This window comes from Myotis yumanensis, unplaced genomic scaffold, assembly GCF_028538775.1.
Source record: "Myotis yumanensis isolate MYYU_CA2020_CCGP unplaced genomic scaffold, mMyoYum1.0.hap1 SCAF_2, whole genome shotgun sequence".
NCBI classification, from domain to species: Eukaryota; Metazoa; Chordata; class Mammalia; order Chiroptera; family Vespertilionidae; genus Myotis; species Myotis yumanensis.
This window is the reverse complement of record NW_027223753.1, coordinates 100804925-100829729: the sequence shown is the minus strand read 5'-3', so window position 1 is coordinate 100829729 and position 24805 is coordinate 100804925. Positions and strand designations below refer to the sequence as shown.

Here is a 24805-nt window from a genome sequence, read left to right as displayed (position 1 = left end):
GATTAGGTAGGAAAGTGGGAAAATGCATTAATAATGAAATAAAATTGATTTGCATTTGAGTGGAAAACTGTTTCCTGGGCAGAGTGATATGGCTAAGGCAAATCATTGTAGAAACTGAAACTACACAAAAAATATTAAAATGACTTACAATTTTTAAGCACTTAATTCTTCTTGTGATGTGTATTATTATTTTACTTCCCCAGAAGAGAGTGAATAAAATAGCCAAGAACAAAGGGGCAGGCCTTGTTGATTTATTTATCCCCAATGCAGGCCTTTATTGTAGACTAGAGGCCCAGTGCATGAAATTCGTGCACTGGGGTGGGGGGTGGTCCCTCAGCCCAGCCTGCCCCTTCTCACAGTTCTGGAGGCCTCAAGGGGATGTCCTACTGATGGCTTAGGCCTGCTCTCCACAGGGAGAGTCTCAGTCTGGCCTCCCTCTGTGGGAGGTGACCATGCTGATCAGAGGAAGGCACCACCCCCATCACCCCGCTGTTGCTGCCACTGCCGGCCGCCACAGCTGTCAAGGTGTTTTCATCAACACAGACTCCAGTCCCTTCACCATGAAAAAATGACAATTTTCTTTAGGCATTTTCAAGATGTATCTTTCATAGGATATGACATTTCTTTCTTTCTTTTTTTTTTTTTTATCCTCAACTGAGGATATTTTTTCATTGATTTTTAGAGAGCATGGAAGAGAGAGGGAAAGACAGAGAGAAACATCAATGTGAGAGGGACACTTTGATTGATTGCCTCCTGCATGAGCCCTGACCTGGGCCCAGGCCAGGGAGGAGCCTGCAACCTAGGTACAAGCCCTTGACCAGAATCGAACCTGGACCCTGCAGTCAGCAGGCCAAGGCTCTATCCACTGAGTCAAACCAGCTAGGACAGGATATGACATTTCTTAGCCCCTCCAGCAGCGGGCCTTCATTTTTTCCTCCAGGAGTGAGGTGGAAAAACCCTAGATCACCTTCTTGGATTCTTATTAAACAAGTTGCCAAGAACACTGTGAGTGGCATACAGGGAGCTTAGCCAATGAGTGGTCAGAAAAGGTGTTTCCTCTGCAGCTCACGTGCAGAGGCTCCACTCGGGCCTGCTCCCAGCCATGCTGGGCAGGCCTGTGCATGCCTCCGCAGGGGGTGGAAGTCCCCGCCCCCCATCCCCACCCACCAGCTCCTGCCTGAGCATGCAGCCTGTTGACCGGTCATGACTGGGACACCATTAGGACCAATTAGTATATTACCTTTATATATATATATATATATATATATATATATATATATATATCCATATAATAATAGACAACAAGGATAATTGACCATACCTTCACTATGCCTCCCATTGGCTAATCATCGTGATATGCAAATTAACCGCCAACAACTATGGTGGTTGATTTGCATAGGTAGGCGCCCAGCGGCTATTGGCTATAGGAGCCTGAAATCAGAGCTGAGAGGTCCCCTGCCCAGGCCTAATGCCTTGGCCACAGGCATTAGGCCTGGGCAGTGGCGGAGTGGGAGATCGCGGGGAGCTGCGGGTCCCCTGCCCAGGCCTAATGCCCCGGCCAGAGGCTTTAGGTCTGGGCAGGGGCAGTTCCAGCAATTGGGGGTAGCAGGGTTGGAGCCGGTGATGGTGGGAGCTGGGGGTACCTTGCCCAGGGCTAATGACTCGGCCAGAGGCATTAGGCCTGGGCAGGGGCCGAGCAGGCAATTGGTGTGAACTACAGAGGAAACACCTTTTCTGACTGCTCATTGGCTTAGCTCCCTGTATACCACTGGTAATATTCTTAGTAACTTGTGTAATAAGAATCCAAATAGGTGATGTAGGGTTTTTTACCATACTCCTGGAGAAAAAAAGGAAAGTCCGCTGCTGGAGGGTTAAGAAATGTCATATCCTGCCCTAGCTGGTTTTCTTCAGTGGGTAATGCCCACTGCTGGGTCTGGGTTCAATTCTGACTAAGGGTATGTACCTAGGTTGCAGGCTCCTCCCTGGCCTGGGCCCAGGTCAGGGCTCATGCAGGAGGCAATCAATCAAAGTGTTCCTCTCACTTTGATGTTTCTCTCTGTCTTTCCCTTTCTCTTCCACATTCTCTAAAAATCAATGGAAACATATCCTCAGGTGAGGAGAAGGAAGGAAAGAAAGAAAGAAAGAAAGAAAGAAAGAAAGAAAGAAAGAAAGAAAGAAAGAAAGGTCATATCCTATGAAAGACACATCTTGAAAATGATTAAAGAAAGTTGTCATCTTTTCATGGTAAAGGGACTGGAGTCTGTGTTGATGAAAACACCTTGGTGGCTGCGGTGACTGGCAGTGACTGCAACAGCGGGGTGATGGGGCTGGTGCCTTCCCCTGATCAGGCCTGTCGCCTCCCACAAAGGGAGGCCAGACTGTGGCTTCCTGCTCCCCAAGGGGAGTAGGGAGCAGGGAGTAGGACAGCCCCTGAGGGCTCCCAGTATGTGATAGGGGCAAGCTGGGCTAAGGGACCCCCCCCTCCAGTGCACAAATTTTTGTGCACCGGGCCTCTAATATATATATACTAGAGGCCCGGTGCACAAAAATTTGTGCACTGGGGCAGGGCGGGGGGGTCCCCCAGCCCGGCCTGTGCCCTCTCGCAGTCTGGGACCCCTCGGGAGATAACGACCTGCTGGCTTAGGCCTACTCCTGGGTGACAGAGGGCAGGCCCAATCCCTAGGTGCAGCCCCTGGTCGGGCTCAGAGCAGGGCTGATTGTGGAGTTGGGGCGCCGCCCCATCATGCACAGAGCAGGGCGGATCGGGAGGTTGCAATGCCACCCTCAGTCACGCTCAGGGTAGGGCCAATTGGGGGGCTGGGGCACCGCCCCCTGTCACACTCAAGGCAGGGTCGATGGGGAGGTTGCGACGCCACCCCCTGTCACGCACAGAGCAGGGCCCATCAGGGGGTTGGGGTGCTGCCCCCTGTCACGCACAGAGCAGGGCCCATCAGAGGTGTTGGGGCTCCGTACCCTGTCACGCACAGAGCAGGGCCCATCAGGGGATTGAGGAGCTCCCCGCTGTCACCCACAGAGCAGGGCCGATCAGGGGGTTGGGGCGCAGCCACTGTCACACTCGGGGCAGGGCCAATGGATAGGTTATGGCTCTACCCTGTCATACACAGAGCAGGGCCCGTGGGGGGGGGGGGGGTGTGTTGGGGCGCCGCACCCTGTCACACACAGAGCAGGGCGGATCAGGGGGTTGGGGCGCCGCACCCTGTCACACACAGAGCAGGGCGGATCAGGGGGTTGGGGCGTCGCACCCTGTCAAACACAGAGCCGCAGGGCAATCAGGGGATTGGGAAGCTCCCCCCATCAGGCACAGAACAGGGCTGATCAGGGGGTTGGGGCGCCTTCCCCTGTCACGAACAGAGCAGGGTGGATAGGGAGGTTGTGGCCCCACCCCCTGTCACACACAGAGCTGCAGGGCGATCAGGGGGTTTAGGCGCTGCCCCCTCTCACGCTGATCCCGGTGCCGGGAGGCATATTACCCTTTTACTATATAGAACAGAGGCCTGGTGCACAGGTGGGGGCCGGCTGGTTTGCCCTGAAGGGTGATCTGGATCAGGGTGGGGGTCCCCACTGGGGTGCCTGGCCAGTCTGGGTGAGGGGCTGAGGGCTGTTTTCCAGAAGCGAGTGACTGAAGCTTCCAACCGCTCCTTGTTTTCTTTTTTTTTTTTTTTTATTCTGGGCCAGCTTTAGCTCTGAGGCCTCGCTGCTGAAAACATCGATACAATGTTGCTAAAGCCCGGCTGACTGAAAGCTGGTTTCTGGGCTTTTGTTTAGCTTGTTATTTGCAACATAGTAATAGTTTCTTAGAGTTGCAACTGAGAGGCCGGAAAGTGAGGCGGGGAACGTTGGAGTTCGCAGCAAGCAAGCCTCATGCTCGCTTCCAGCTGCCTGGCTGCCGGCCGCCATCTTGGCTGACAGTTAATTTGCATATACTCACTGATTAGCCAATGAAAAGGGTAGCGGTCGTACGCCAATTACCATGTTTCTCTTTTATTAGTGTAGATACTAGTGGCCGAGTGCACAAAAAATTGTGCACTCGGGGGTGGGGGAGGAGTGTACCTCAGCCCGGCCTACACCCTCTCCAATCTGGGACCCCTGGAAGGATGTCCTACTGCTGGTTTACAGGGATCGGGCCTAAACTGGCAGTCGGACATCCCTCTCACAATCTGGGACTGCTGGCTCCTAACCACTCACCTGCCTGCCTGCCTGATTGCCCCTAACCACTCTGCCTGCCAGCCTGCTTGCCCCCAACTTCCCCCCACCACCAGCCTACTCACCCCCAAATGCCCCCCCCCGCCAGCCTGATCACCCCCAACTGCCCCCTGTACCAGTGTGCTCACCCCAACTACCCCCCCTGCCGGCCTGCTTGCCCCCAACTGCCCCCCTGCTGGCCTGCTCACTCCAAGTGGCTCCATCTTCTATTCCATTTGTGAACTTTCCACCCCTAAGTTAATGTCGTGTCCTTAATATGTGGTTATGAGATGTCTCTGTGACTGAGCTGGGAAACCTTTCATGTTTCTCTTTCCTTTCCTTTCATCTCAGGATAACTGAGCTCTGCGGTTTGTGTGGGACCAAAGGCCCTGGGAATAAAATGCTGAGCCCTCTGAACTCATTTTATTCTTTATATATTATTTGATTCCTGGGACTGAATTAAACATAAAAACAGAAGAAAATATACCCTTAGATATAGAATCTGAGTCATTACCCGGAAATTTCTGTGGGAGTTGACACCGAGGCATGAGACACATGTGTTTATTGGTCAGTTTCCTCAACTATGGAATGAAGGTTGATCCTGCCCCTCGGATCCTTTGGAGGTTGGATATGATGCATCCAGAGGGATTAACTGGCAGCTCTGAGAATAAGATCAGAAATCAACAGACACTTGTTTCCTTTACCCAGACAGAGTTAGAAAAACACAACTCCTTTTATCATATCAGCAGCAAGTGCCATGCCTGTGGGAGGAGAAGCAGGGAACCAGGGCTTCCCCCTTGCTCCTTCCCCGCCCTCCCTCCCTCTATCCCTGCACTGGTCCAGCTGCTACGCTATGGTGGAACCCCTCACTCAGGCTCTGGCCCCACCCATGTCACAGAGAGGAGCATGCGCAGTTTCTTGCAGACACAGAAGCAGCTGTGGAGTAGGGAGGTGGCGGTTATTTCCCTGAGCAGGCGCTGAAGTACATGTTGAAGTCTCCACTCCAGAGCCTGCGAGTCCTGGGAGGCTGCACAGTGGAGGTGCCACATTCCTTTCAGTAGAAACTGAAGATTGATAGGAGCCTGCCCGCTGAGGGGAAGGACCAGGTGGTCTGCCTTGTGCCCATTCCCAATCCACAGTCCCGCTTTGCTGGTCGAGCCTCCTGAGCCCAATGCCCATGGCCAGGGTGCACATGGGGCAGGCTGCACAGGGGGTGGGGCCCCTGCCATCACTGAGCTCCCTCTGAGCCGCGCGCAGATGGCTGGGCAGCACACGGAGCGGGCCGCACAGGGGGGGGGACTCCCTCCATCGCCTCCTTTCGTCTGAGCCCGAGGGCCACCTTTGCCCTGCCACCTGGCTCTTAGCTGCCACCTGGGTTTCTGATCACCGAGTGGCAGGCGGCTTCTTCCATCCTTCCCCTTTTGCCTCCCATCATTGCGCCTACATATGCAAATTAACCGCCATCTTTGTTGGCGGTTAACCGCCATATTTCTTTGCAGTTAATTTGCATATCATCCTGATTAGCCAATGGGAAGTGTAGCAGAGGTATGGTTAATTACCCTTTTTGTCTTTTATTAGATAGGAGATATATATGTCTATATCTCCTATCTAATAAAAGACAAACATGGTAATTAACCGTACTTCCGACACGCTTCCCATTGTCTAATCAGAGCGATATGCAAATTAACTGCCAACCAAGATGGCGGCCGACAGCCAGGCAGCTGAAGCGAACAGGAGGCTTGCTTGCTCCAGTGAAGGAGGAAGCCAAGGTTCCATGCCTGCCGCTGCCGGCCTCTGAGCTGCAGTCTAAGCAACTATGTTGCAATTATAGAAGCTAAACAATCCCCAGAAACCTGCTTTCAGCCAGCCGGGCCTCAGAGCTGGAGTTGCAACAGTGTTTCAATTATAGACGCTAAACAAAGCCCAGATACATGCTTTCAGCAGCCGAGGTCTCAGAGCTGGAGCCGAGCCTCAGAGGTAAAGCCGGCTCTCAGTTCCAGTGACAGCCATAGAAGGTAAATAAATCCCAGAATAAAAAAAAGAAAAAGAAAAAAAGGAGAGGTTGGGAGCTTCAGTCACCTGCCAGCCTGAAAACGGCCCTCAGCCCCTCACCCAGACTGGCCAGGCACCCCAGTGGGGACCCTCACCCTGAAGGGGGTGTGACCAGCTGCAAACAGCCATCATCCCCTCATCCAGGCTGGCCAGGCACCCAAGCGGGACCCCCACCCTGATCCAGGACACCATTCAGGGCAAACCAGCCAGCCCCCACCCGTGCACCAGGCCTCTATCCTATATAGTAAAAGGGTAATATGCCTCCCAGCACCGGGATCAGCGGAGCTGCGAGGCCTCCTGGCACTGGGATCAGCAGAGCCTCCCAGCACCAGGATCAGCGGAGCAGCGAGGCCTCACTGCCCCTGTGTCAAGCAGAGCCACGAGGCCTCCAACACCAGGATCAGGGGAGCAACGAGGCCTCCCAGAACTGGGATCAGCGGAGCCGCGAGGCCTCCTGGCCCCTGGAGCAGCATGACAGGGGGCAGGGCCACAACCTCCCTATCCGCCCTACTCTGTTCGTGACAGGGGAAGGCACCCCAACCCCCTGATCAGCCCTGCTCTGTGCCTGACAGGGGGGAGCTCCCCAACCCCCTGATAGGCCCTGCTCTGTGGGTGACAGGAAGCGGCGCCCCAACCCCCTGATCCGCCCTGCTCTGTGTGTGACAGGGGAAAGTGCCCCAACTCCCCTATCGGTCCTACTCTGTGCGTGACAGGGGGGAGCTCCTCAACCCCCTGCTCTGTGCGTGACTGGGGGGAGCTCTCCAACCCCCTGATCGACCCTGCTCTGTGTGTGACAGGGTACAGAGCCCCAACCCCCCTGCTGGGCCCTATTCTGTGAGTGACAGGGGGCAACGCCCCAACCCCTGATCGGCCCTGCTCTGTGAGTGACAGGGGGTAGTGCCCCAACCCCCTGATTGGCCCTGCTCTGTGAGTGACAGGGGGCAGCACCCCAACCCCCTGATCGGCCCTGCTCTGTGCGTGACAGGGGGTAGCGCCGCAACCTCCCCATCGACCCTGCCTTGAGTGTGACAGGGGGCGGTGCCCCAACCCCCCCAATCGGCCCTACCCTGAGCGTGACTAAGGGTGGCATCGCAACCTCCCAATCCGCCTTGCTCTGTGCATGATGGGGCAGCACCCCAACTCCCCAATCGGCCCTGCTCTGAGCCTGACCAGGGGCTGCACTTAGGGATTGGGCCTGCCCTCTGCCACCCGGGAGCAGGCCTAAGCCAGCAGGTCATTATCTCCCGAGGGGTCCCAGACTGCGAGAGGGCACAGGCCAGGCTGGGGGACCACCCCTCCCCACCCCCCCCCCCCGAGTGCACAAATTTTTGTGCACCGGGCCTCTAGTCCTATATAATAAAAGGGTAATTTGCAAATTGACCCTAACAGCAGAACGACTGGGAATGACTGGTCACTATGACACACACTGACCACCAGGGGGCAGACACTCAATGCAGGAGCTGCCCCCTGGTGGTCTGTGTGCTCCCACAGGGGGAGCTCTGCTCAGCCACAAGCCAGGCTGACGGCTGCCAGCACAGCGGTGGTGGCAGGAGCCTCTCTCGCCTCCTCAGCAGCGCTAAGGATTCCGATTGCAGCTTAGGCCTGCTCCCCACTGGCAAGTGGACATCCCCCGAGCGCTCCCAGGCTGCCAGAGGGATGTCCACCTGCCAGCTTAGGCCCACTCCCCAGGGAGCGGGCCTAAGCTAGTAGGTGGACATCTCCCGAGGGGTCCCAGACTGCGAGAGGGCACAGGCTGGGCTGAGGGACCCCTCCAAGTGCACATATTTTTGTGCACCGGGCCTCTAGTCTATAATAATAAAAGCATAATATGCTAATTAGACCAGACATCCTTCCAGGTGACCTTCCGGATGCAGCTGGGGCTGTGAGAGAAGCCTGGGTCCTGGGTACCAGAGGGAAGCCGGTGCTAGCAGCTGGGGGAAGGAAGGTCTACTCTTGCATGAATTTCATTTATTGGGCCTCTAGTTCAGTGGTCGGCAAACTGCAGTTCGTGAGCCACGTGTGGTTCTTTGGCCCCTTGAGTGTGGTCCTTCCACAAAATACTGACTTCTGCGCATGGGCCACAAAGTTTCAATTGCATTGTACATGCGCGCCCACATGTGGTATTTTGTGGAAGAGCCACACTCAAGGGGCCAAAGAGATACATGTGGCTCACGAGCTGCAGTTTGCCGACCACTGCTCTAGTTGATATATAATATTGTATTAGTTTCAGGTATACAATATGATGATTTGATATTTGTATATACTGTAAAATGATCACCACAGTAAGTCTACTTAACATCGGTCACTACATATAGTTATAATTATTTTCTGTGATTAGATCTTTTAAGATCTACTCTCTTAGCAACTTTCAAATATGCAATACAGTTTCATTAACTAAGCACATTACATCCCCAGGATTTATTGATTTTATAACTGGAAGTTTGTACCTTTTGAATCCCTTCACCCATTTCACACAGCCCTCTACCTCCTACCTCCTGCAACCCCCAATCTGTTCCCTGTATCTATGAATTCTTTTTTTGTTTTGTTTTATTTTAGATTGCACCCTATGGTTTTTTAAAAACAGATAAGTTATTACATTTCTAGTATTCTCAGAACCATGATTAAAGAACTGTCAGGACAACCTACACAGTTATAAGTAGTAAATCCCTCCTTCTTTGTGTTTACTTGATACAAAAGTGTTGAGACACCACAGAGGTGATCAAAAAACAGGAAAGCATACAACAGGCGATTCTCATTGCCCATGTCCTGAGGAAATACCTTTCAGATACATGCACTATTTGAGTTCAGAGTTATTTAATCACAGAACTCCAGATATACTTAATTAGGCAATATTATGGCAGGGAGTTATATAAGGGAAGAGTTTGCTCTTTTGTGAGGAGATATTACAAATGAGGGTCCTATCACACTCAGAATAGGAAAATTCTATTTAAGTGATGCTTGCCCACCATATGCATCATAGCAGTGTCAAAGAGAGGATATGTCCCTTTTTTTATCAGGATAGACCCTAATGTATGATGAATACCAGGCAGAAACTTTATTTAAAAATGTAGTCTAACCTCAGAGTCCCTAAAACCCTTTTAAATATTTATGTGATCATATTCTGGAATATTCCCTGACTGTAGTCACACAAAGCTCACAGTTTTGAGGCCAATTAAATTAAGCACGTTGACATCCAACTTTTTAAAGCAGAGCCCACTTTAAAGCAGAAGATACAGTTGTTGTGGTAAACTTTTCCACTTCCCTCTCCCACCACTCCTAGAAATAAGATACTTCCCATGGCCACATCTTCCCAGGGTTTTGTGTCCCTCTGATGAGAAAACAGTGGCTACATTGGTACTGAGTTCATCTCAGAGACACCTAAACACCTGGACATACTGGGCACTAGAGTTATTAGCTATGAGCACCTCTTAGTTGCCTTATGAGTATAAAAAAGTGCTCTCCATCCTTCTGCCACCACAGCAATGTCAAAAACAAGTGACAGCTTCCCTTTGGTCAGGTTTTAAATTGCCTGCCCCTGTGCTTCTGCAATGTCTTTGTTCTCATCATTAGTCTATGCACTCTCCCTGTTAGACATTTTGCTGACCAAGACCCTTCCAATAACTGACTTGAGGACGGCATTTGGAAATAAGTCTCGACACATTCCTTTAGTGCAACATTCTCCACAAACTGCATATTAACATACTCAATGGATGTTTCCATCTTAGAGCAAGAAATTTCTTAATTCTACTTAATAAAGAGAAAAACATGTGTCACCATGTTAAAATGAGTCATTTCTGGCCCTAGGCGGTTTGACTCAGTGGATAGAGCATCGACCTGCAAACTGAAAGGTCCCAGGTTCGATTCCGATCAAGGGCACATGCCCAGGTTGTGGGCTCAATCCCCAGTGGGGAGTGTGCAGGAGGCAGCCAATCAATGATTTTGTCTCATCATTGATGTTTCTATCTCTCTCTCCCTCTCCCTTCCTCGCTAAAATCAATAAAAATATATATATTTTAAAAAATGAATCATTTCTGGAAAGCTGAGCATTATTGAGGTAGAATTATTTTTAATTTTAACTCATGATATGTTATTTATCACTATTATTATTTCAATTCAATATTCTTTTTTAAACTCTTTTATATCAAATCTTCACTTTTCTTTTCACTCTGATTACAGAACCCAAAGCATGAAATTCAGAAGCTGGGAGAATTTATTGAAAAATAACCTAGATGGTTACATTCTAGATAAAATTGTCCATCACACTTCATTTGATGTTATGAAGCAAAATCCAATGGCAAAGTATTTGTCAGTTCCTACTGAAATCATAAACCACTCTACTTCTCCATTCATGAGAAAAGGTTCTTATATTTTCCTTTACTCATGATCTTAAAAGAACTGTCCAGTATTTCAGAGCCTTTGGGGAGACTTCTATGGATAAGAAAAATAAGACCTATAATAATGATACTGGGGAAAGAAGTGTTTAAGAGACCACAAATGAAATGGAATCAACGTTTAGCCATTGGAAAGTGAGGTTTAGTGTCTAAATCCAACCCCTTATCTCAACTTTCCCTCCAGAGTTCTAGATGATAAGATGAAAATACACAGATTTAAGTCAGATGGAGCAAAGAATCTATTTTATAGATGGCTCTATGCCAGTGATGGTGAACCTATGACATGCGCGTCAGAGGTGACACGTGAACTCATTTTGGGTGACACGCATCGACAGAGACAAAAAATTGCATAATTCAAATATTTGTTTCTCGCAACGGCCAGAGTTGGGCATCACTCAAGTAATATTATTACTCACATTAGTCATGATCAATAATGCAATTCTAAAACCGGATGTAAATATGTACATCGGTGTTGCGTAGCAAGGATACATAGTGAAAACATCCAAGATACATTGTTCCAATATTGACATTAATATAAAAGGTTAAGAATTGCACTGTAAAGATATTAATCTTTACTCATGACATTTTATTTTTACTCGAGTGACAACATGCCCAATTCTGGAAATGGCCTCGTTATTGTCAACATGTGCCTCGGGTAAGCTTCCTGTGTGTTCGGGTGCATTCGGCAAATGGACGCACTTGATCGCCATGTTCGTTAGGAGACAGGAGTGGGAGGGTTAGAAGAAAAAGATATACAGTGCAACAGTGCTCGACAGACATTCTGCGTGTCGGATAATTGATTACAGCACCATATATTTGTTGGTTATACATACTATCTTCGAATTGTTTTGCACCAGGAATCAGTGCAACAACACTGCAAAAAGTTAATAGGTAAGAAACCTATCAACCTTTTATGAAAAATGCCGTGATTTATATTTATTTATTGTTGCAGCCTTGTGGTGGAGAATCAAAAAAATAAAAAAGCAAGATTGAATGATAAAGGAAGTGGAAGTAGCAGTAGCCGACCCTTTCAAGACATATGGACTGAGATGTATGGGATTGCCGACAGAAACAACAGATCATTGTGCATACTGTGTAGTGAAATGGTAGTAAGCAGAACGTGGAATGTAAAGAGACATTTTGAAACTAATCATTGTCAGCTCTTGAAAAAAAAGTATCGATGAAAGGAAGGAATACATTTCTAGGCAGCTACACCTCTATAAAAGTCAATCAAATTCCATCATTAAATTTGTAAGATGCTCTACAAATTTAACGTCAGCAAGTTACTGTATTGCTCACTCCATAGCTCAGCATGGAAAAGCCCTCAGTGACGGAGAATTTATTAAGGAAACATTTCTAAGATGTGCACCAGCTCTATTTCACGATATGAAAAATAAAGATGATATTATTAAAAGAATTTCTGAGTTACCACTCAGTAGAAATGCTATCAAAGACAGAATAATAGATCTTAACAAAAACGTACAACATCAATTAAAAAGAGACTTAAATAGTTGTAAATATTTTTTGATTTCTCTTGATGAAACTACTGATGTCATATCAAATGCTTGGTTAGCCATTATTGCTAGATATTCTGATGGTCTCACAATGAGAGAAGAATTGATAAAGTTAGAATCAGTGTCAATAAGTACATCAGGAAACGAAATATGTACGGTTGTTATAAAAACATTCAGTGACCTAAACATTGATAGCTCTAAAATTGTGTCAGTCACGACAGATGGGGCACCAAATATGGTGGGAAAAAATGTGGGATTCCTGAAATTGTTTATGGAAGCTATTAGACATCCACTTGCACCTTTTCATTGCATTATCCATCAGGAGGTGTTGTGTGCCAAATCGGGATTCTCAGAATTGAATGATTTAATGTTAGTTGTAACAAAAATTGTGAATTTTATAGCTTCTCGACCCCTTCACAAGCGAGAATTTTCTGCACTTTTACAGGAAGTTGATTCAACCTACAGTGGACTACTCATGTTCAATAATGTGAGATGGCTGAGTCGAGATAAAGAACTTGAGCGATTCGTGGAGTGCTTTGAAGAAATTACAGTATTTATTGGGAATAAGGATCTGGCAAACTTTCCTCAGATCAATGATCATAAGTGGGTCAGCAATTTGATGGTTTTTACAGATCTCTCTGTTCATATGAATGAACTGAACTTAAAATTACAAGGTTTTGGCAAAAGTATTGACGTTATGTTTGGATACATCAAATCTTTTGAAAGTAAACTTAAAATTTTCAAGTGAGATATTGAAACTAAAACTTATAAGTATTTTCCTCAGATAAAAAAGTATTTTGAGAAGTCCACTACAATGAGTGTAATGGAGTCCATACTTATGTACCAGAATATAGTAAACTCCTTATTTGTACAGTTCAGCGAAAGATTCGACCAATTTAGAAGCCTAGAACAGACCATTAAAATAATTAAGTATCTGGATGTAGTTGTTTACAGTACTTTGGAATTAAAGGATTTCCAGTGGATACAAATTGACGATTTAGAGATGCAACTTGCAGATTTTCAAGGTAGCATTTGGACTCATGTGTTTGTCGACTTAAGGTCGAAACTTGAAAATCTGGAACAAAATCGTTTGAATAATGAAGAAGAGTGCAACTACGAACAAGAAATTTTGAGTGCTTGGAACAGAGTACCTGACACTTTTAGCAACATAAAAAAATCTAACGATGGCTTTGCTAACCATTTCTTCATCAACATATTTTTGTGAGACTTTGTTCTCAGCATTAAATAATATTAAAACGAACAAAAGAAACTGGCTAACAGATGAAGTTAGTGGCGCTTACTTGGCCTTGAAGTGCACCAAGTGTGAACAGGAAGATGTGCTATGTGTTGAGGAGATAACTCAAGTAATCGATTGGACAATCAGGTTGCTTTTCCTTTTGAAGTACATAGGAAGGTCTAAATAGCTAGTCTGTTTGCATGTGTTCATTATCTCATTTAGACCAAATCAGAAGCATGAGTCATCATAAACGAGGCTCAGCTGTACTTGTCCTGGGGAAATGCAAGTGAAAATCTCAGTATACCCTTTTGGCTGACAGGATATCATCAACCATTTTAAATCATTAATGTTCGTGAGAAGCTGGAAAACATGTATGCTCTTGAAGCACATAAATGTGTAGCATTGGGGAGACAATGTGATAGTACCTATCAAAATAGAAAATGCATGTACCTTTTATTCACAAGTTATATACTCTGTTCTACAGAAGCACTCATATGGCACAAAGATATGCATGTGTGTGGACTGGCCAGTGTTGTTGTTCAGCGGTTGGAGTGTTGGCCAATGTACCAAAGGGTCACGGGTTCAATTCCAGATCAGGGCATGTGCCTGGGTTGCGGGTTCACTCCCCACCCCCTGGTTGGGGTGCATGCAGGAGGCAAGTGGTCAATGTGTCTCTCTTACATTAATGTTTCTCTCTCTCTTTCTCTCTCTCTCCCTCTCTCCCTTCCTCCCTCTCTTCTACTCTCTCTGAAAAGCAATGGAGAAAATATCCTCTGGTGAGGATTGGAAAAAAAATGCATGTGTGTGAGTTTAATATACATTTAAAAATATTCAATATAATCATGGTTAAATAGAAAAAAATAGAAAACTACATAAAGGAAGAGGCATTTGTGAAAAAGACTGGGATATATATATTTATTATTAAAAATCCAGAATATGTTGAGTTAAAAAGTAAGCTTTGCATCATATGAAAATAATTTTATTATTTTAAAATTATGTGTATCTATAGAGTTGGGATCATACCTTGAGATGGAGTTAGGTTCAAAAGTCATCAAGAAAGACAGTAATTGCCGAAACCGGTTTGGCACAGTGGATAGAGCGTCGGCCTGCGGACTGAAGGGTCCCAGGTTCGATTCCGGTCAGGGGCATGTACCTGGGTTGCGGGCATATCCCCAGTGGGAGATGTGCAGGAGGCAGCTGATCGATGTTTCTCTCTCATCGATGTTTCTAACTCTCTCCCTTCCTCTCTGTAAAAAATCAATAAAATATATTTAAAAAAAAAAAAAAAAAGAAAGACAGTAATTGACGGAGAAACCAAGATGGCGGCATAGGTAAACACCTGAAATTGCTGTCTCACACAACCACTTCAAAAATACACCTAAAAGATGAAATGGACATAATCCAGAACCACAGGAAGGCTGGCTGAGTGGAAATTCTACAACTAGAAGGAAAGAGAAAAGCACACTGAGACTCAGAGGAGGTGTGGAAGTAAAGTGCAGAGGTACGGAGGCGCACGCGGAAAGGGCTGGCAACTAAGGACGCAGTTGTCTTTTTCAATCGGGAGGGAGACACAAGCTTCCGACTGCTCTGAACTCCAGTTCTGGGCGAGTCTCTGGGTACCCAGACTCATATGGGGAGAAACTGGACTGTCTGGCATCGGGCAGAACTCGAGGGCAACTTTCTCTCAGAGGTGCTTGCAGCGATTACCGATTACCAGGGGACACTGAGACCTGAGGCCTCTTAGGGCAGGGCTGAGGATCAGCCATAGCTATTTGCTCCGCCCTGTTGATTCCCTGAGACCCTGCCCCATCCAAGCTGTGCATAGAGGCTTTTGCATATGAATGACCTGGCCCTTTGCAATCTAAAATTACCTAACAAACTGCAGCTGGGTCAGAGAGACCCAGAACATCCAACAGAAGGCCCAAGGCCCCACAGCAGCTTGCATTGCTTCACAGCTGGGCCTCATCTGGGCACCTCCAAATCCCAAACAAAGAAGAGGAATCTGCAGATCTCTCTGTAGCTCCTGCTGAGTAGCCTCAGGCAGAGGCTAAATTAGCACCTCCTTAGAGATCCAAGAGCCAGTGTACCCAGTGGTCAGAGTAGGACCATCCAGATTACAACTCCTCAGATCCATAAGGGACACACTCAGGGGGCAGACTCAGTGAGCACCAAAGCCCCACAGAAGCAAGTCTTGCCCCATAAGGGGGTCTCCAGCACAGAAGTTCTCCCACTGTAGGCACAACTGATTCTCACAGCCTATTGGCCTGGAGACAATTCCTCCCAGTGATACCAACTACAATCAAGGCTTAACTACAGCAAGACTGTGCACACAGCCCACAAAGGGGTGCACCAAGAGTGTCCACCTCAGGTAATTGGGGAGGCTGAGCCACTGGGCCCTATAGGACACCTAGAACAGAAAGCAACTCTATCAACACAGGGAAGCATAAAAAATGCGGAGACAAAGAAACAGGTCACAAATGACAGAAATGGAGGAAAGCAAACTACTGGATAATGAGTTCAAAACCACACTTTTAAGGTTTTTCAAGAATTTTCTAGAAACCGCCGATAAATTTAGTAAGACCCTCAATAAGTCTAGTGAGACCCTCGAGGATATGAAAAAGGACCAACTAGAAATTAAGCATACACTGACTGAAATAAAGAATAATATACAGAGATCCAACAGCAGACTAGAGGATCGCAAGAATCAAGTCAAAGATTTGAAATACGAAGAAGCAAAAAACACCCAGCCGGAAAAACAAAAAGAAAAAAGAATCCAAAAATACGAAGATAGTGTAAGGAGCCTGTGGGGCAACTTCAAACATACCAACATCCGAATTATGGGGGTGCCAGAAGAAGAGAGAGAGCAAGATATTGAAAACCTATTTGAAGAAATAATGACAGAAAACTTCCCCCACCTGGTGAAAGAAATAGACTTACAAGTCCAAGAAGCGCAGAGAACCCCAAACAAAAGGAATCCAAAGAGGACCACATCAAGACACATCATAATTAAAATGCCAAGAGCAAAAGACAAAGAGAGAATCTTAAAAGCAGCAAGAGAAAGACAGTCAATTACCTACAAGGGAGTACCCATACGATTGACAGCTGATTTCTCAACAGAAACTATGCAGGCCAGAAGGGAGTGGCAAGAAATATTCAAAGTGATGAATACCAAGAACCTACAACCAAGATTACTTTACCCAGCAAAGCTATCATTCAGAATTGAAGGTCACATAAAGAGCTTCACAGATAAGAAAAAGCTAAAGGAGCTCATCACCACCAAACCAGTATTATATGAAATGCTGAAAGGTATTCTTTAAGAAGAGGAGGAAGAAGAAAAAGGTAAAGATACAAATTATGAACAACAAATACCACATCAAAATTATAACTAAAATACAGAAGAACCATTGCCAGGCTGCCCAGAGCCAGGCAGAGACAATAACTCACATTGGCCTGCACCTGAGAACTTCCTGGAGGGCCTGGGACCCACAGACCAAGGGGCCAGATACAACAGCATCGACACAAAATGCAGTGAGCTCTGTGAATAACAGACTCAATGTTGTTGTTTTTGTATTTTCCTCCATTTTTTTTATGGTTGGTTTGGATTTTCTTCCTCTCCTCTCTTTTTTCTCATATTCTCTATGTTTTATTTTAGTCTAATATTTTTCTTTCTCACTTTACTTTTTGTTAATTCTTATTTTTAGTTCAATTTTTCTTTTTCTTTTCCTATTCCATATTTTATTTTATTTAGTATTATTACTCCTTAAAATTAATATTTTATTCATTATTTTCTATCTTTATTTTTATACTTATCCTATTGCTGGTCTCTTCTTTCTTTGCATCATATTCCTATTTATTTATTTATTTATTTTGCTCCTCTAATTCTTCTGGTCTTGTGTCTTCTAGTATTCTGTGTGTGTGTGTGTGTGTGTGTGTGTGTGACTGATTTGGTTGGTTTTTTTGGGGGGGGGGGGTGTGGGAAAGCGGGTTGTCTGTTTGTAAGGCTTTTGCTTAAGGCTGCTGCTTTCATTATTAGTGGTATTTTGTTTATTCATGCTTTTTTTCTTCTTCATGTTCCTTTTGGTTTGATCTGGTTTTGTCATTTTGTTCTGTCAGCACCTGTATAAGAGTTGGCACAACGAGGTCAGGATTAAGACTCACAGGCAATAAGATTGAGAACTGAACTCATCCAGCAAATCTAGCAATCAAGACCCAAATTCAACAGGAGGACCCATATAACCCACACAAGGGTCATTCCTAGAGCACCCAGCTCAGAAGATCAAAGAGACCACGCCACTGGATCCCACAAGAAGGCCACCCCACCGAGACTAGGAGGAATAGCAGTCTTCTCTGACACAAACATAAAGAAACATTAAAAAATGAGGAAACAAAGAAACAGGCCACAGATGAAAGAACAATAGGCATCTCCAGAAAAAGAGCTAAATGAAATGGAGGCAAGCAATTTATCAGATATAGAACTCTAAGTAATGGTTATATGTATGCTCAAACAACTTGATGAGAATTATAAAGAACTTAGTACAAACTATATCAGCATGAAAACAGAATAGAAACTATGAATAAGAATCAATAGAAAATGAAGAATGGCATAGCTGAAATAAAGAATACCCTGTAAAAAACAAAAGTAGATTATAAAGTGAGGACTGAATCAGCAAATTAGAAGACAAAGTAGAGAGTAAAACACCAAGATGGCAGCATACGTAAATACCGGATATTGCTGCCTCGCACAACCACTTCAAAAATACAACTAAAAGACAAAACGGACATCATCCAGAACCACAGGAAGGCTGGCTGAGTGGAAATTCTACAACTAGAAGGAAAGAGAAAAGCACACTGAAACTCAGAGGAGGTGCAGTGTGGAAGTAAAGTGCAGAGGTACGGAGGTGCACGTGGAAAGGGCTGGCAGCTGAGGATGCGGCGCACGTGGAAAGGGCTGGCAGCTGAGGACACGGCGCATGTGGAAAGGGCTGGAAGCTGAGGATGCAGCGCACGTGGAAAGGGCTGGAAACTGAGGACGCGGTTGTCTTTTTCAATCGGGAGGGAGTCTCAAGCTCCTGACTGCTCTGAACTCCAGTTCCGGGCGAGTCTCTGGGGACCCAGACTCATACAGAAGAAACTGGGCTGTCTGGCATCGAGCAGAACTCGAGGGTGGCTTTCTCTCAGAGGTACTTGCAGTGATTACCGGGACACTGAGAATCGGGGCCTCTTAGGGTAGGACTGAGGAGCAGCCATAGCTGCTTGCTCCGCCCTGTTGATCCCCAGAGACCCCGCCCCACCCAAGCTGTGCATAGAGGCTTTTGCATATGAAAGGCCTGGCCCTTTGAAATCTGAAAATTACCTAACAAACTGCAACTGGGTCAGAGAAACCCAGAACTTCCAAAAGAAGGCCCAAGGCCCCACAGCAGCTTGCACTGCTTCACAGCTGGGCGCCTGCTGGCTAGTCTCAGGCAGAGGCTAAATTAGCACCTCCTTAGAGATCCAAGAGCCAGTGGTCAGAGTAGGACCATCCAGATTACAACTCCTCAGATCCATAAGGGACACACTCAGGGGGCAGACTCAGTGAGCACCAAAGCCCCACAGAAGCAAGTCTTGCCCCATAAGGGGGTCTCCAGCACAGAAGTTCTCCCACTGTAGGCACAACTGATTCTCACAGCCTATTGGCTTGGAGACAATTCCTCCCAGTGATACCAACTACAATCAAGGCTTAACTACAACAAGACTGTGCACACAGCCCACAAAGGGGTGCACCAAGAGTGTCCACCTCAGGTAATTGGGGAGGCTGAGTCACTGGGCCTTATAGGACACCTAGTACCGAATGCGGAGACAAAGAAACAGGTCACAAATGACAGAAATGGAGGAAAGCAAACTACTGGATAATGAGTTCAAAACCACACTTTTAAGGTTTTTCAAGAATTCTCTAGAAACCGCCGATAAACTTAGTGAGACCCTCAAGAAATCTAGTGAGACCCTCGAGGTTATGAAAAAGGACCAACTAGAAATTAAGCATATACTGACTGAAATAAAAAATATTATACAGAGTTCCAACAGCCGACTAGAAGATCGTAAGAATCAAGTCAAAGATTTGAAATACGAAGAAGCAAAAAACACCCAGCCGGAAAAACAAAAAGAAAAAAGAATCCAAAAATACGAAGATAGTGTAAGGAGCCTGTGGGGCAACTTCAAACATACCAACATCCGAATTATGGGGGTGCCAGAAGAAGAGAGAGAGCAAGATATTGAAAACCTATTTGAAGAAATAATGACAGAAAACTTCCCCTACCTGGTGAAAGAAATAGACTTACAAGTCCAGGAAGCGCAGAGAACCCCAAACAAAAGGAATCCAAAGAGGACCACATCAAGACACATCATAATTAAAATGCCAAGAGCAAAAGACAAAGAGAGAATCTTAAAAGCAGCAAGAGAAAAACAATCAGTTACCTACAAGGGAGTACCTATACGACTGTCAGCTGATTTCTCAACAGAAACTATGCAGGCCAGAAGGGAGTGGCAAGAAATATTCAAAGTGATGAATACCAAGAACCTACAACCAAGATTACTTTACCCAGCAAAGCTATCATTCAGAATTGAAGGTCACATAAAGAGCTTCACAGATAAGAAAAAGCTAAAGGAGCTCATCACCACCAAACCAGTATTATATGAAATGCTGAAAGGTATCTTTAAGAAGAGGAAGAAGAAGAAAAAGGTAAAGATACAAATTATGAACAACAAATACATATCTATCAACAAGTGAATCTAAAAATCAAGTGAATAAAAAATCTTATGAACAGAATAAACTGGTGAATATAATAGAATCAGGGGCATAGAAAGGGAATGGACTGATAATTCTTGGGGGGAAAGGGGTGTGGGGGTGCGGGTAGAGACTGGACAAAAATCATACACCTATGGATGAGGACAGTGTGTGTGGGGGGGGGGGAGGGGTAAGGGCAGAAGGTGGGGTGGGAACCGGGTGGAGGGGAGCTATGGGTGGAAAAAAGAGGAACAACTGTAATAATCTGAACAATAAAGATTTAATTTTAAAAAAAAAGAAGACAAAGTAGAAAATAACACCCAATCAGAGCAGCAATTAGGAAAAAAATTTTTAAAGCAGGAGGAGACTTTGGGATATCATGAAACCTAACAACATCTGCATCATAGGGGTGCCAGAAGAAGAATATGAGCAAGGAATATAGAACCTGTGTGAAGAAATAATGACAGAAAATTTCTCTAACCTGGTGAATGAAAAAGTTACTCAAGTTCAGGAAATATAGAATCCAAATCAAGATGAACCCCCACCCCCGCAAAAAAAAGCACACCTAGACAAATCTTAATTAAAACGACAAAAAATTAAGAAAAAGAAAGACTCTTAAAGGCAGGAGAGAGACAGAAAGTTACCTACAAGGGAGCTCCCATTAGAATGTCAGCTGATTTCTCCATAGAAACACTTCAGTCCAGAAGGGAGTGGCATGAAGTATTCAGCCAAAGACTCACTCCAAGACTACTCTATCCAGCAAAGCTATTATTCAAAATTGAAGATGAATTAAAGAGCTTCACAGACAAAAAAAGGATAAAGTAGTTTAGCACCATCAAACCAGCACTGCAAGACATGCTAAACGGAGTGGTGTAAGAAGAAATAGAGAGAAAGAGACACACAGGCATAAAGAATACAAATGCCAATAACTAAGTACCTATATATAATCTTAAATGTAAATAAATTAAATACTACAATCAAAAGACAGAGGGTAGCTCAATAGATAAGAAAACATAACCCATATATATATGCTGTCTACAAGAGACTCACCTCAGACAGAATGAAAGTGAAGGGACAGAAAAAAATTTTTTCATGCAAATGGTAATGGGAAAAGAGCTGGACTAGCAATACTCATGTCTCACAAAATAGACTTCAAAATGAAGGCCATCACAAGAGACAATGAAGGGATCAATACAACAAGATGATATAACCCTGGAAAAACAGATATGCACCCAATATAGGAGTACCCAAACATAAAATAAACTTCTGGAGAACTTTAAGGGAGATATCAACAGCAATACAGTCACAGTAGAGGACGTTATCACATCACTGGCATCACTGAATAGATCTTATAGGCAAAAAATCAACAAGGAAACAGTGATCTTAAACAACACACTATAACAGGTGGAATTAACTGACATTTACAGAACATTTCACTCCAAAGCTACAGAATATAAATTTTTCTCAAGTGCACACTAGTCATTCTCAAAGACAGACCACATGTTATAACTGCTTTAGTTAAAGTTTAATTTCAGACCATCCTTTGTGGTTACTTTAGGTCTCTGAGTTTGCAAGACTGCCATGCAGGCCTCCCCTGAGCTTGTCAGGTCAGCATGTGGCCCCTTTCGTCCACAGCAGTAACATCTCAGACATCTCTCACAGCAATATGTCTCCAAGGGAAAGGGAAACACAGGAAAAAATAAACAAATGGAACTACATCAGACTATAAAGCTTCTGCACAGCAAAAGAAACCATCTATAAAATTAAAAGGGAACCTACTGTATGGGAGAATATATTTGCCAATGATTCATCAGACAAGGGGTTCATCTCCAATATATATATAAACAACTTATAAAACTCAACACCAATAAGACAAATAATCCTATTTAAAAGTGGGCAAAAGCCCGGTGTGGCTCAGTGCTTGAGTGTCAACTTATGTACCAGGAGGTTGTGCTTCAATTCCAGTCAGGACATATGCCCTGGTTTCCGGCCCATGCAAAATAGGGGGTGTGCAGGAGGGAGCCTATCAATGATTCTCTCTCATCATTGATGTCTCTCTCTCTCCCTTTCCCTTCCCCTCTGAAATCAATAAAAATGTATTTTTTTTAAAAAGTAAAGTGATAAATACATGCTTCTTTTACATAGGTGGGTAACAGGCAACAATTAACAGATAACAGTAACAATGAGGGAATTTGTGGTCTGTGCCCTGGCACCACTTGTTGTGCCCTGAGGGGTCTGGAAAAAGGGAAGTTACAAGTTACCCTGATATCTCACAGGTTTGTTATCTCAGATGCAAAAAGCCAATAGCCTCAGTAAAGATCGAAGTTGATCTTTGTCAGGGAAGACACTGGCCAAGGACATGACTACCCACTATAAACTGCTTTTAACAAAAGGTTTTAATTTCAGACCATCCTTTGTGGTTACTTTAGGTCTGAGTTGGCAAGGCCGCCATGCAGGCTTTTCCTTGAGTTAATCAGACTAGCATGTGGCCCCTTTTCCTCCACACAAGTAACAGTAAATCCCTATGCTAATGAGCTCACTACTAGTAAATATAGGGAATTTACTGACGCACTGGCCATGTAGATCCGGCCCCCAGCTTCATCCCTGTGACTGGGCTCTCAGGGGCTCCTCCCTAGGTCTGCAGCCCCGGGAGGTGGCCCTGGGGCGCGGGGCTGGCATCGGGAGGAGCTAGCCGCCGCGGGAGCGGAAGCGGAAGCGCCCGGGGCGCAGCCATGGAGACGCGTGGGGTGGGGCAGCTGGAGGCGCGCCACCTTTGACCTGCCATCGGGCCACGTCAGAGGCCGGCGCAGACGCAAGTTCCAGTCGGCACCGGAGCTGCGGGCTGGGGACTGCGTGGTTGCAGGGGCCGCGGTGGGCGAGCCGCCATGGAGGTAACGCGGCCCGAGCCCTGCGCGGCGCACTTGGGTTGGGGCCCACCGCCTTCTCGCCGAGCCTTGCGGCCCCGGGTTGGACGCGGGGGTAGGCCCGGGATGAGGGCTCAGCAGCTCCCCGCAGTCTCTCCCACCGTCCCCAAATCCGCCCCTCTCGGTCCCAGGCCCATTAGAGCCGCTGCTACACGATTGCTATGATCAGCCCCAGCGACAGACCCCTCCTTCCCCAGGTCTTTCTCACGGTAAAGGTTTCCTCCACCTGATCCCACGGAAGGGTTTTTACCTCTCAAGGTTCCGCGTTCTGTTCCAGATTAGGAAAACAGTTCTGACCACCTGGGTTTGATTGTTTTGCAGGATCCTGTCCAACATGGGGTGGCTTCACCAGCCACGCCTGGAGCCGGGAAATCGAAGGTGAAGAGAATACTTGACTAGCAGGCTCCCTGGAGAGTAGAAGGCTGATGAATTGGAAAACTGTGGCATGGGGGGGGGGGGGGGGGGGGGGGGCGGGGGGGGGGAATTCAAAAGAAATAGCCTTTCTCCAAGGGCTTTCCATTTTAATTTACAGTCACCCACCTGTTCCGTTTTTAAGTTTACTGGTATGAAAAGAGTTGACTTTTTGTTGACTTCCTGCGCCTGGTTAGCACAGCTGAGAGATTCTGCAATTTTTCAGATATAAACAAAGCAGTCTAATTTATGACGATCCATATAGCATAGTGGAAAGAGCAGACATGGGTAGATAAGAGTCAAGGGACTCTGTTCTGTAGGCTTCTCCTATGATGGGAAGAGAGTTCAATTGTGTAATTTTCATGGCCCTGTACAGCCGTTTACCCTTCAATGATTCTCAAGGATAGCGGTTTATCACTTGCATGCTAAGTTTCAGGCACTTGCCTAAACACTCCTTCATTTCAGCTTCATGGTAACCATGAGATAACTACCATTGTTCCCCAGTTTTACAGATGAGCCCACAAGTTAAGTAATTTTCCCTGAGTTTTAGTTAAAGCCGTAATGCAACATGATTCATCTTATTGCTATAAGAATTATGCTTACATGTTTTCATGTAGCCAAAGACTTGTCTTGGATAGAATGAAACACTTTTACAGTTCTAAAGAACTTTAAGTAGGATTAGTCTCAGTCCCCTAATTTTACAATTAAAGAAATCAAAACCGAGAAAGTGTCTTCATCTCTTTCAGCAATATCTGTAAGACATGAGCCTTTTTTACATTTCCTAGTAGTTGCTTAACTAATAATTGAAGTTGCATTTGCTCATTTTTAAAAATGTAGTGTTTGGTTGACATACAGTAGGATTTTCATTTTTGGAGAGATGTGATGTTCTTTTGCAGTATAGTAGAAACATGAGTTATAACAAATTGGTAATGTCACTACATCTTTCAGCTGGAAACATTGCCCAAGGAAGATCTTATCAAGTTTGCCAAGAAACAGATGATGCTAATACAGAAAGCTAATTCAAGATGCACAGGTATTGGGTTGAAACTGTTTATCTTAATCACGATATTATTTAATCATAGTTAAAAATTAGTTTTTTAATAGTACATTTGTTTTTGTTTACTAGTGAATCCAGTAAAATCTTAGACAGTGTAATGGAATCTGTTATTTAACATTCTAACTATTTGCCTCTGATTATTTTTTTAACCTCACATCTCTAAACTGCAGTTCCTTTGAATTATTAAAATAAAGGAAGATATTTAAAACAATTTGTTGAATTAAGCACCTTTTTTAAACTTAATTTAGATTGT

General features: G+C 45.5%; 1 protein-coding gene across 2 annotated transcripts in view; it reads left to right on the top strand.

Moving 5' to 3' along the window:
* Window positions 1–22950: 22950 nt before the first annotated feature.
* Window positions 22951–24805, top strand: part of GCC2 (GRIP and coiled-coil domain containing 2) — a 95821-nt gene continuing 93966 nt past the window's right edge. For both annotated transcript variants that reach the window (XM_070405867.1, XM_070405868.1), the window contains exons 1-3: window positions 22951–23051; window positions 23406–23462; window positions 24444–24528. In XM_070405867.1, the coding sequence (XP_070261968.1) occupies window positions 23046–23051; window positions 23406–23462; window positions 24444–24528 (148 nt within the window). In that variant the 5' untranslated portion in view covers window positions 22951–23045. The remainder of the gene's footprint in view (window positions 23052–23405; window positions 23463–24443; window positions 24529–24805) is intronic.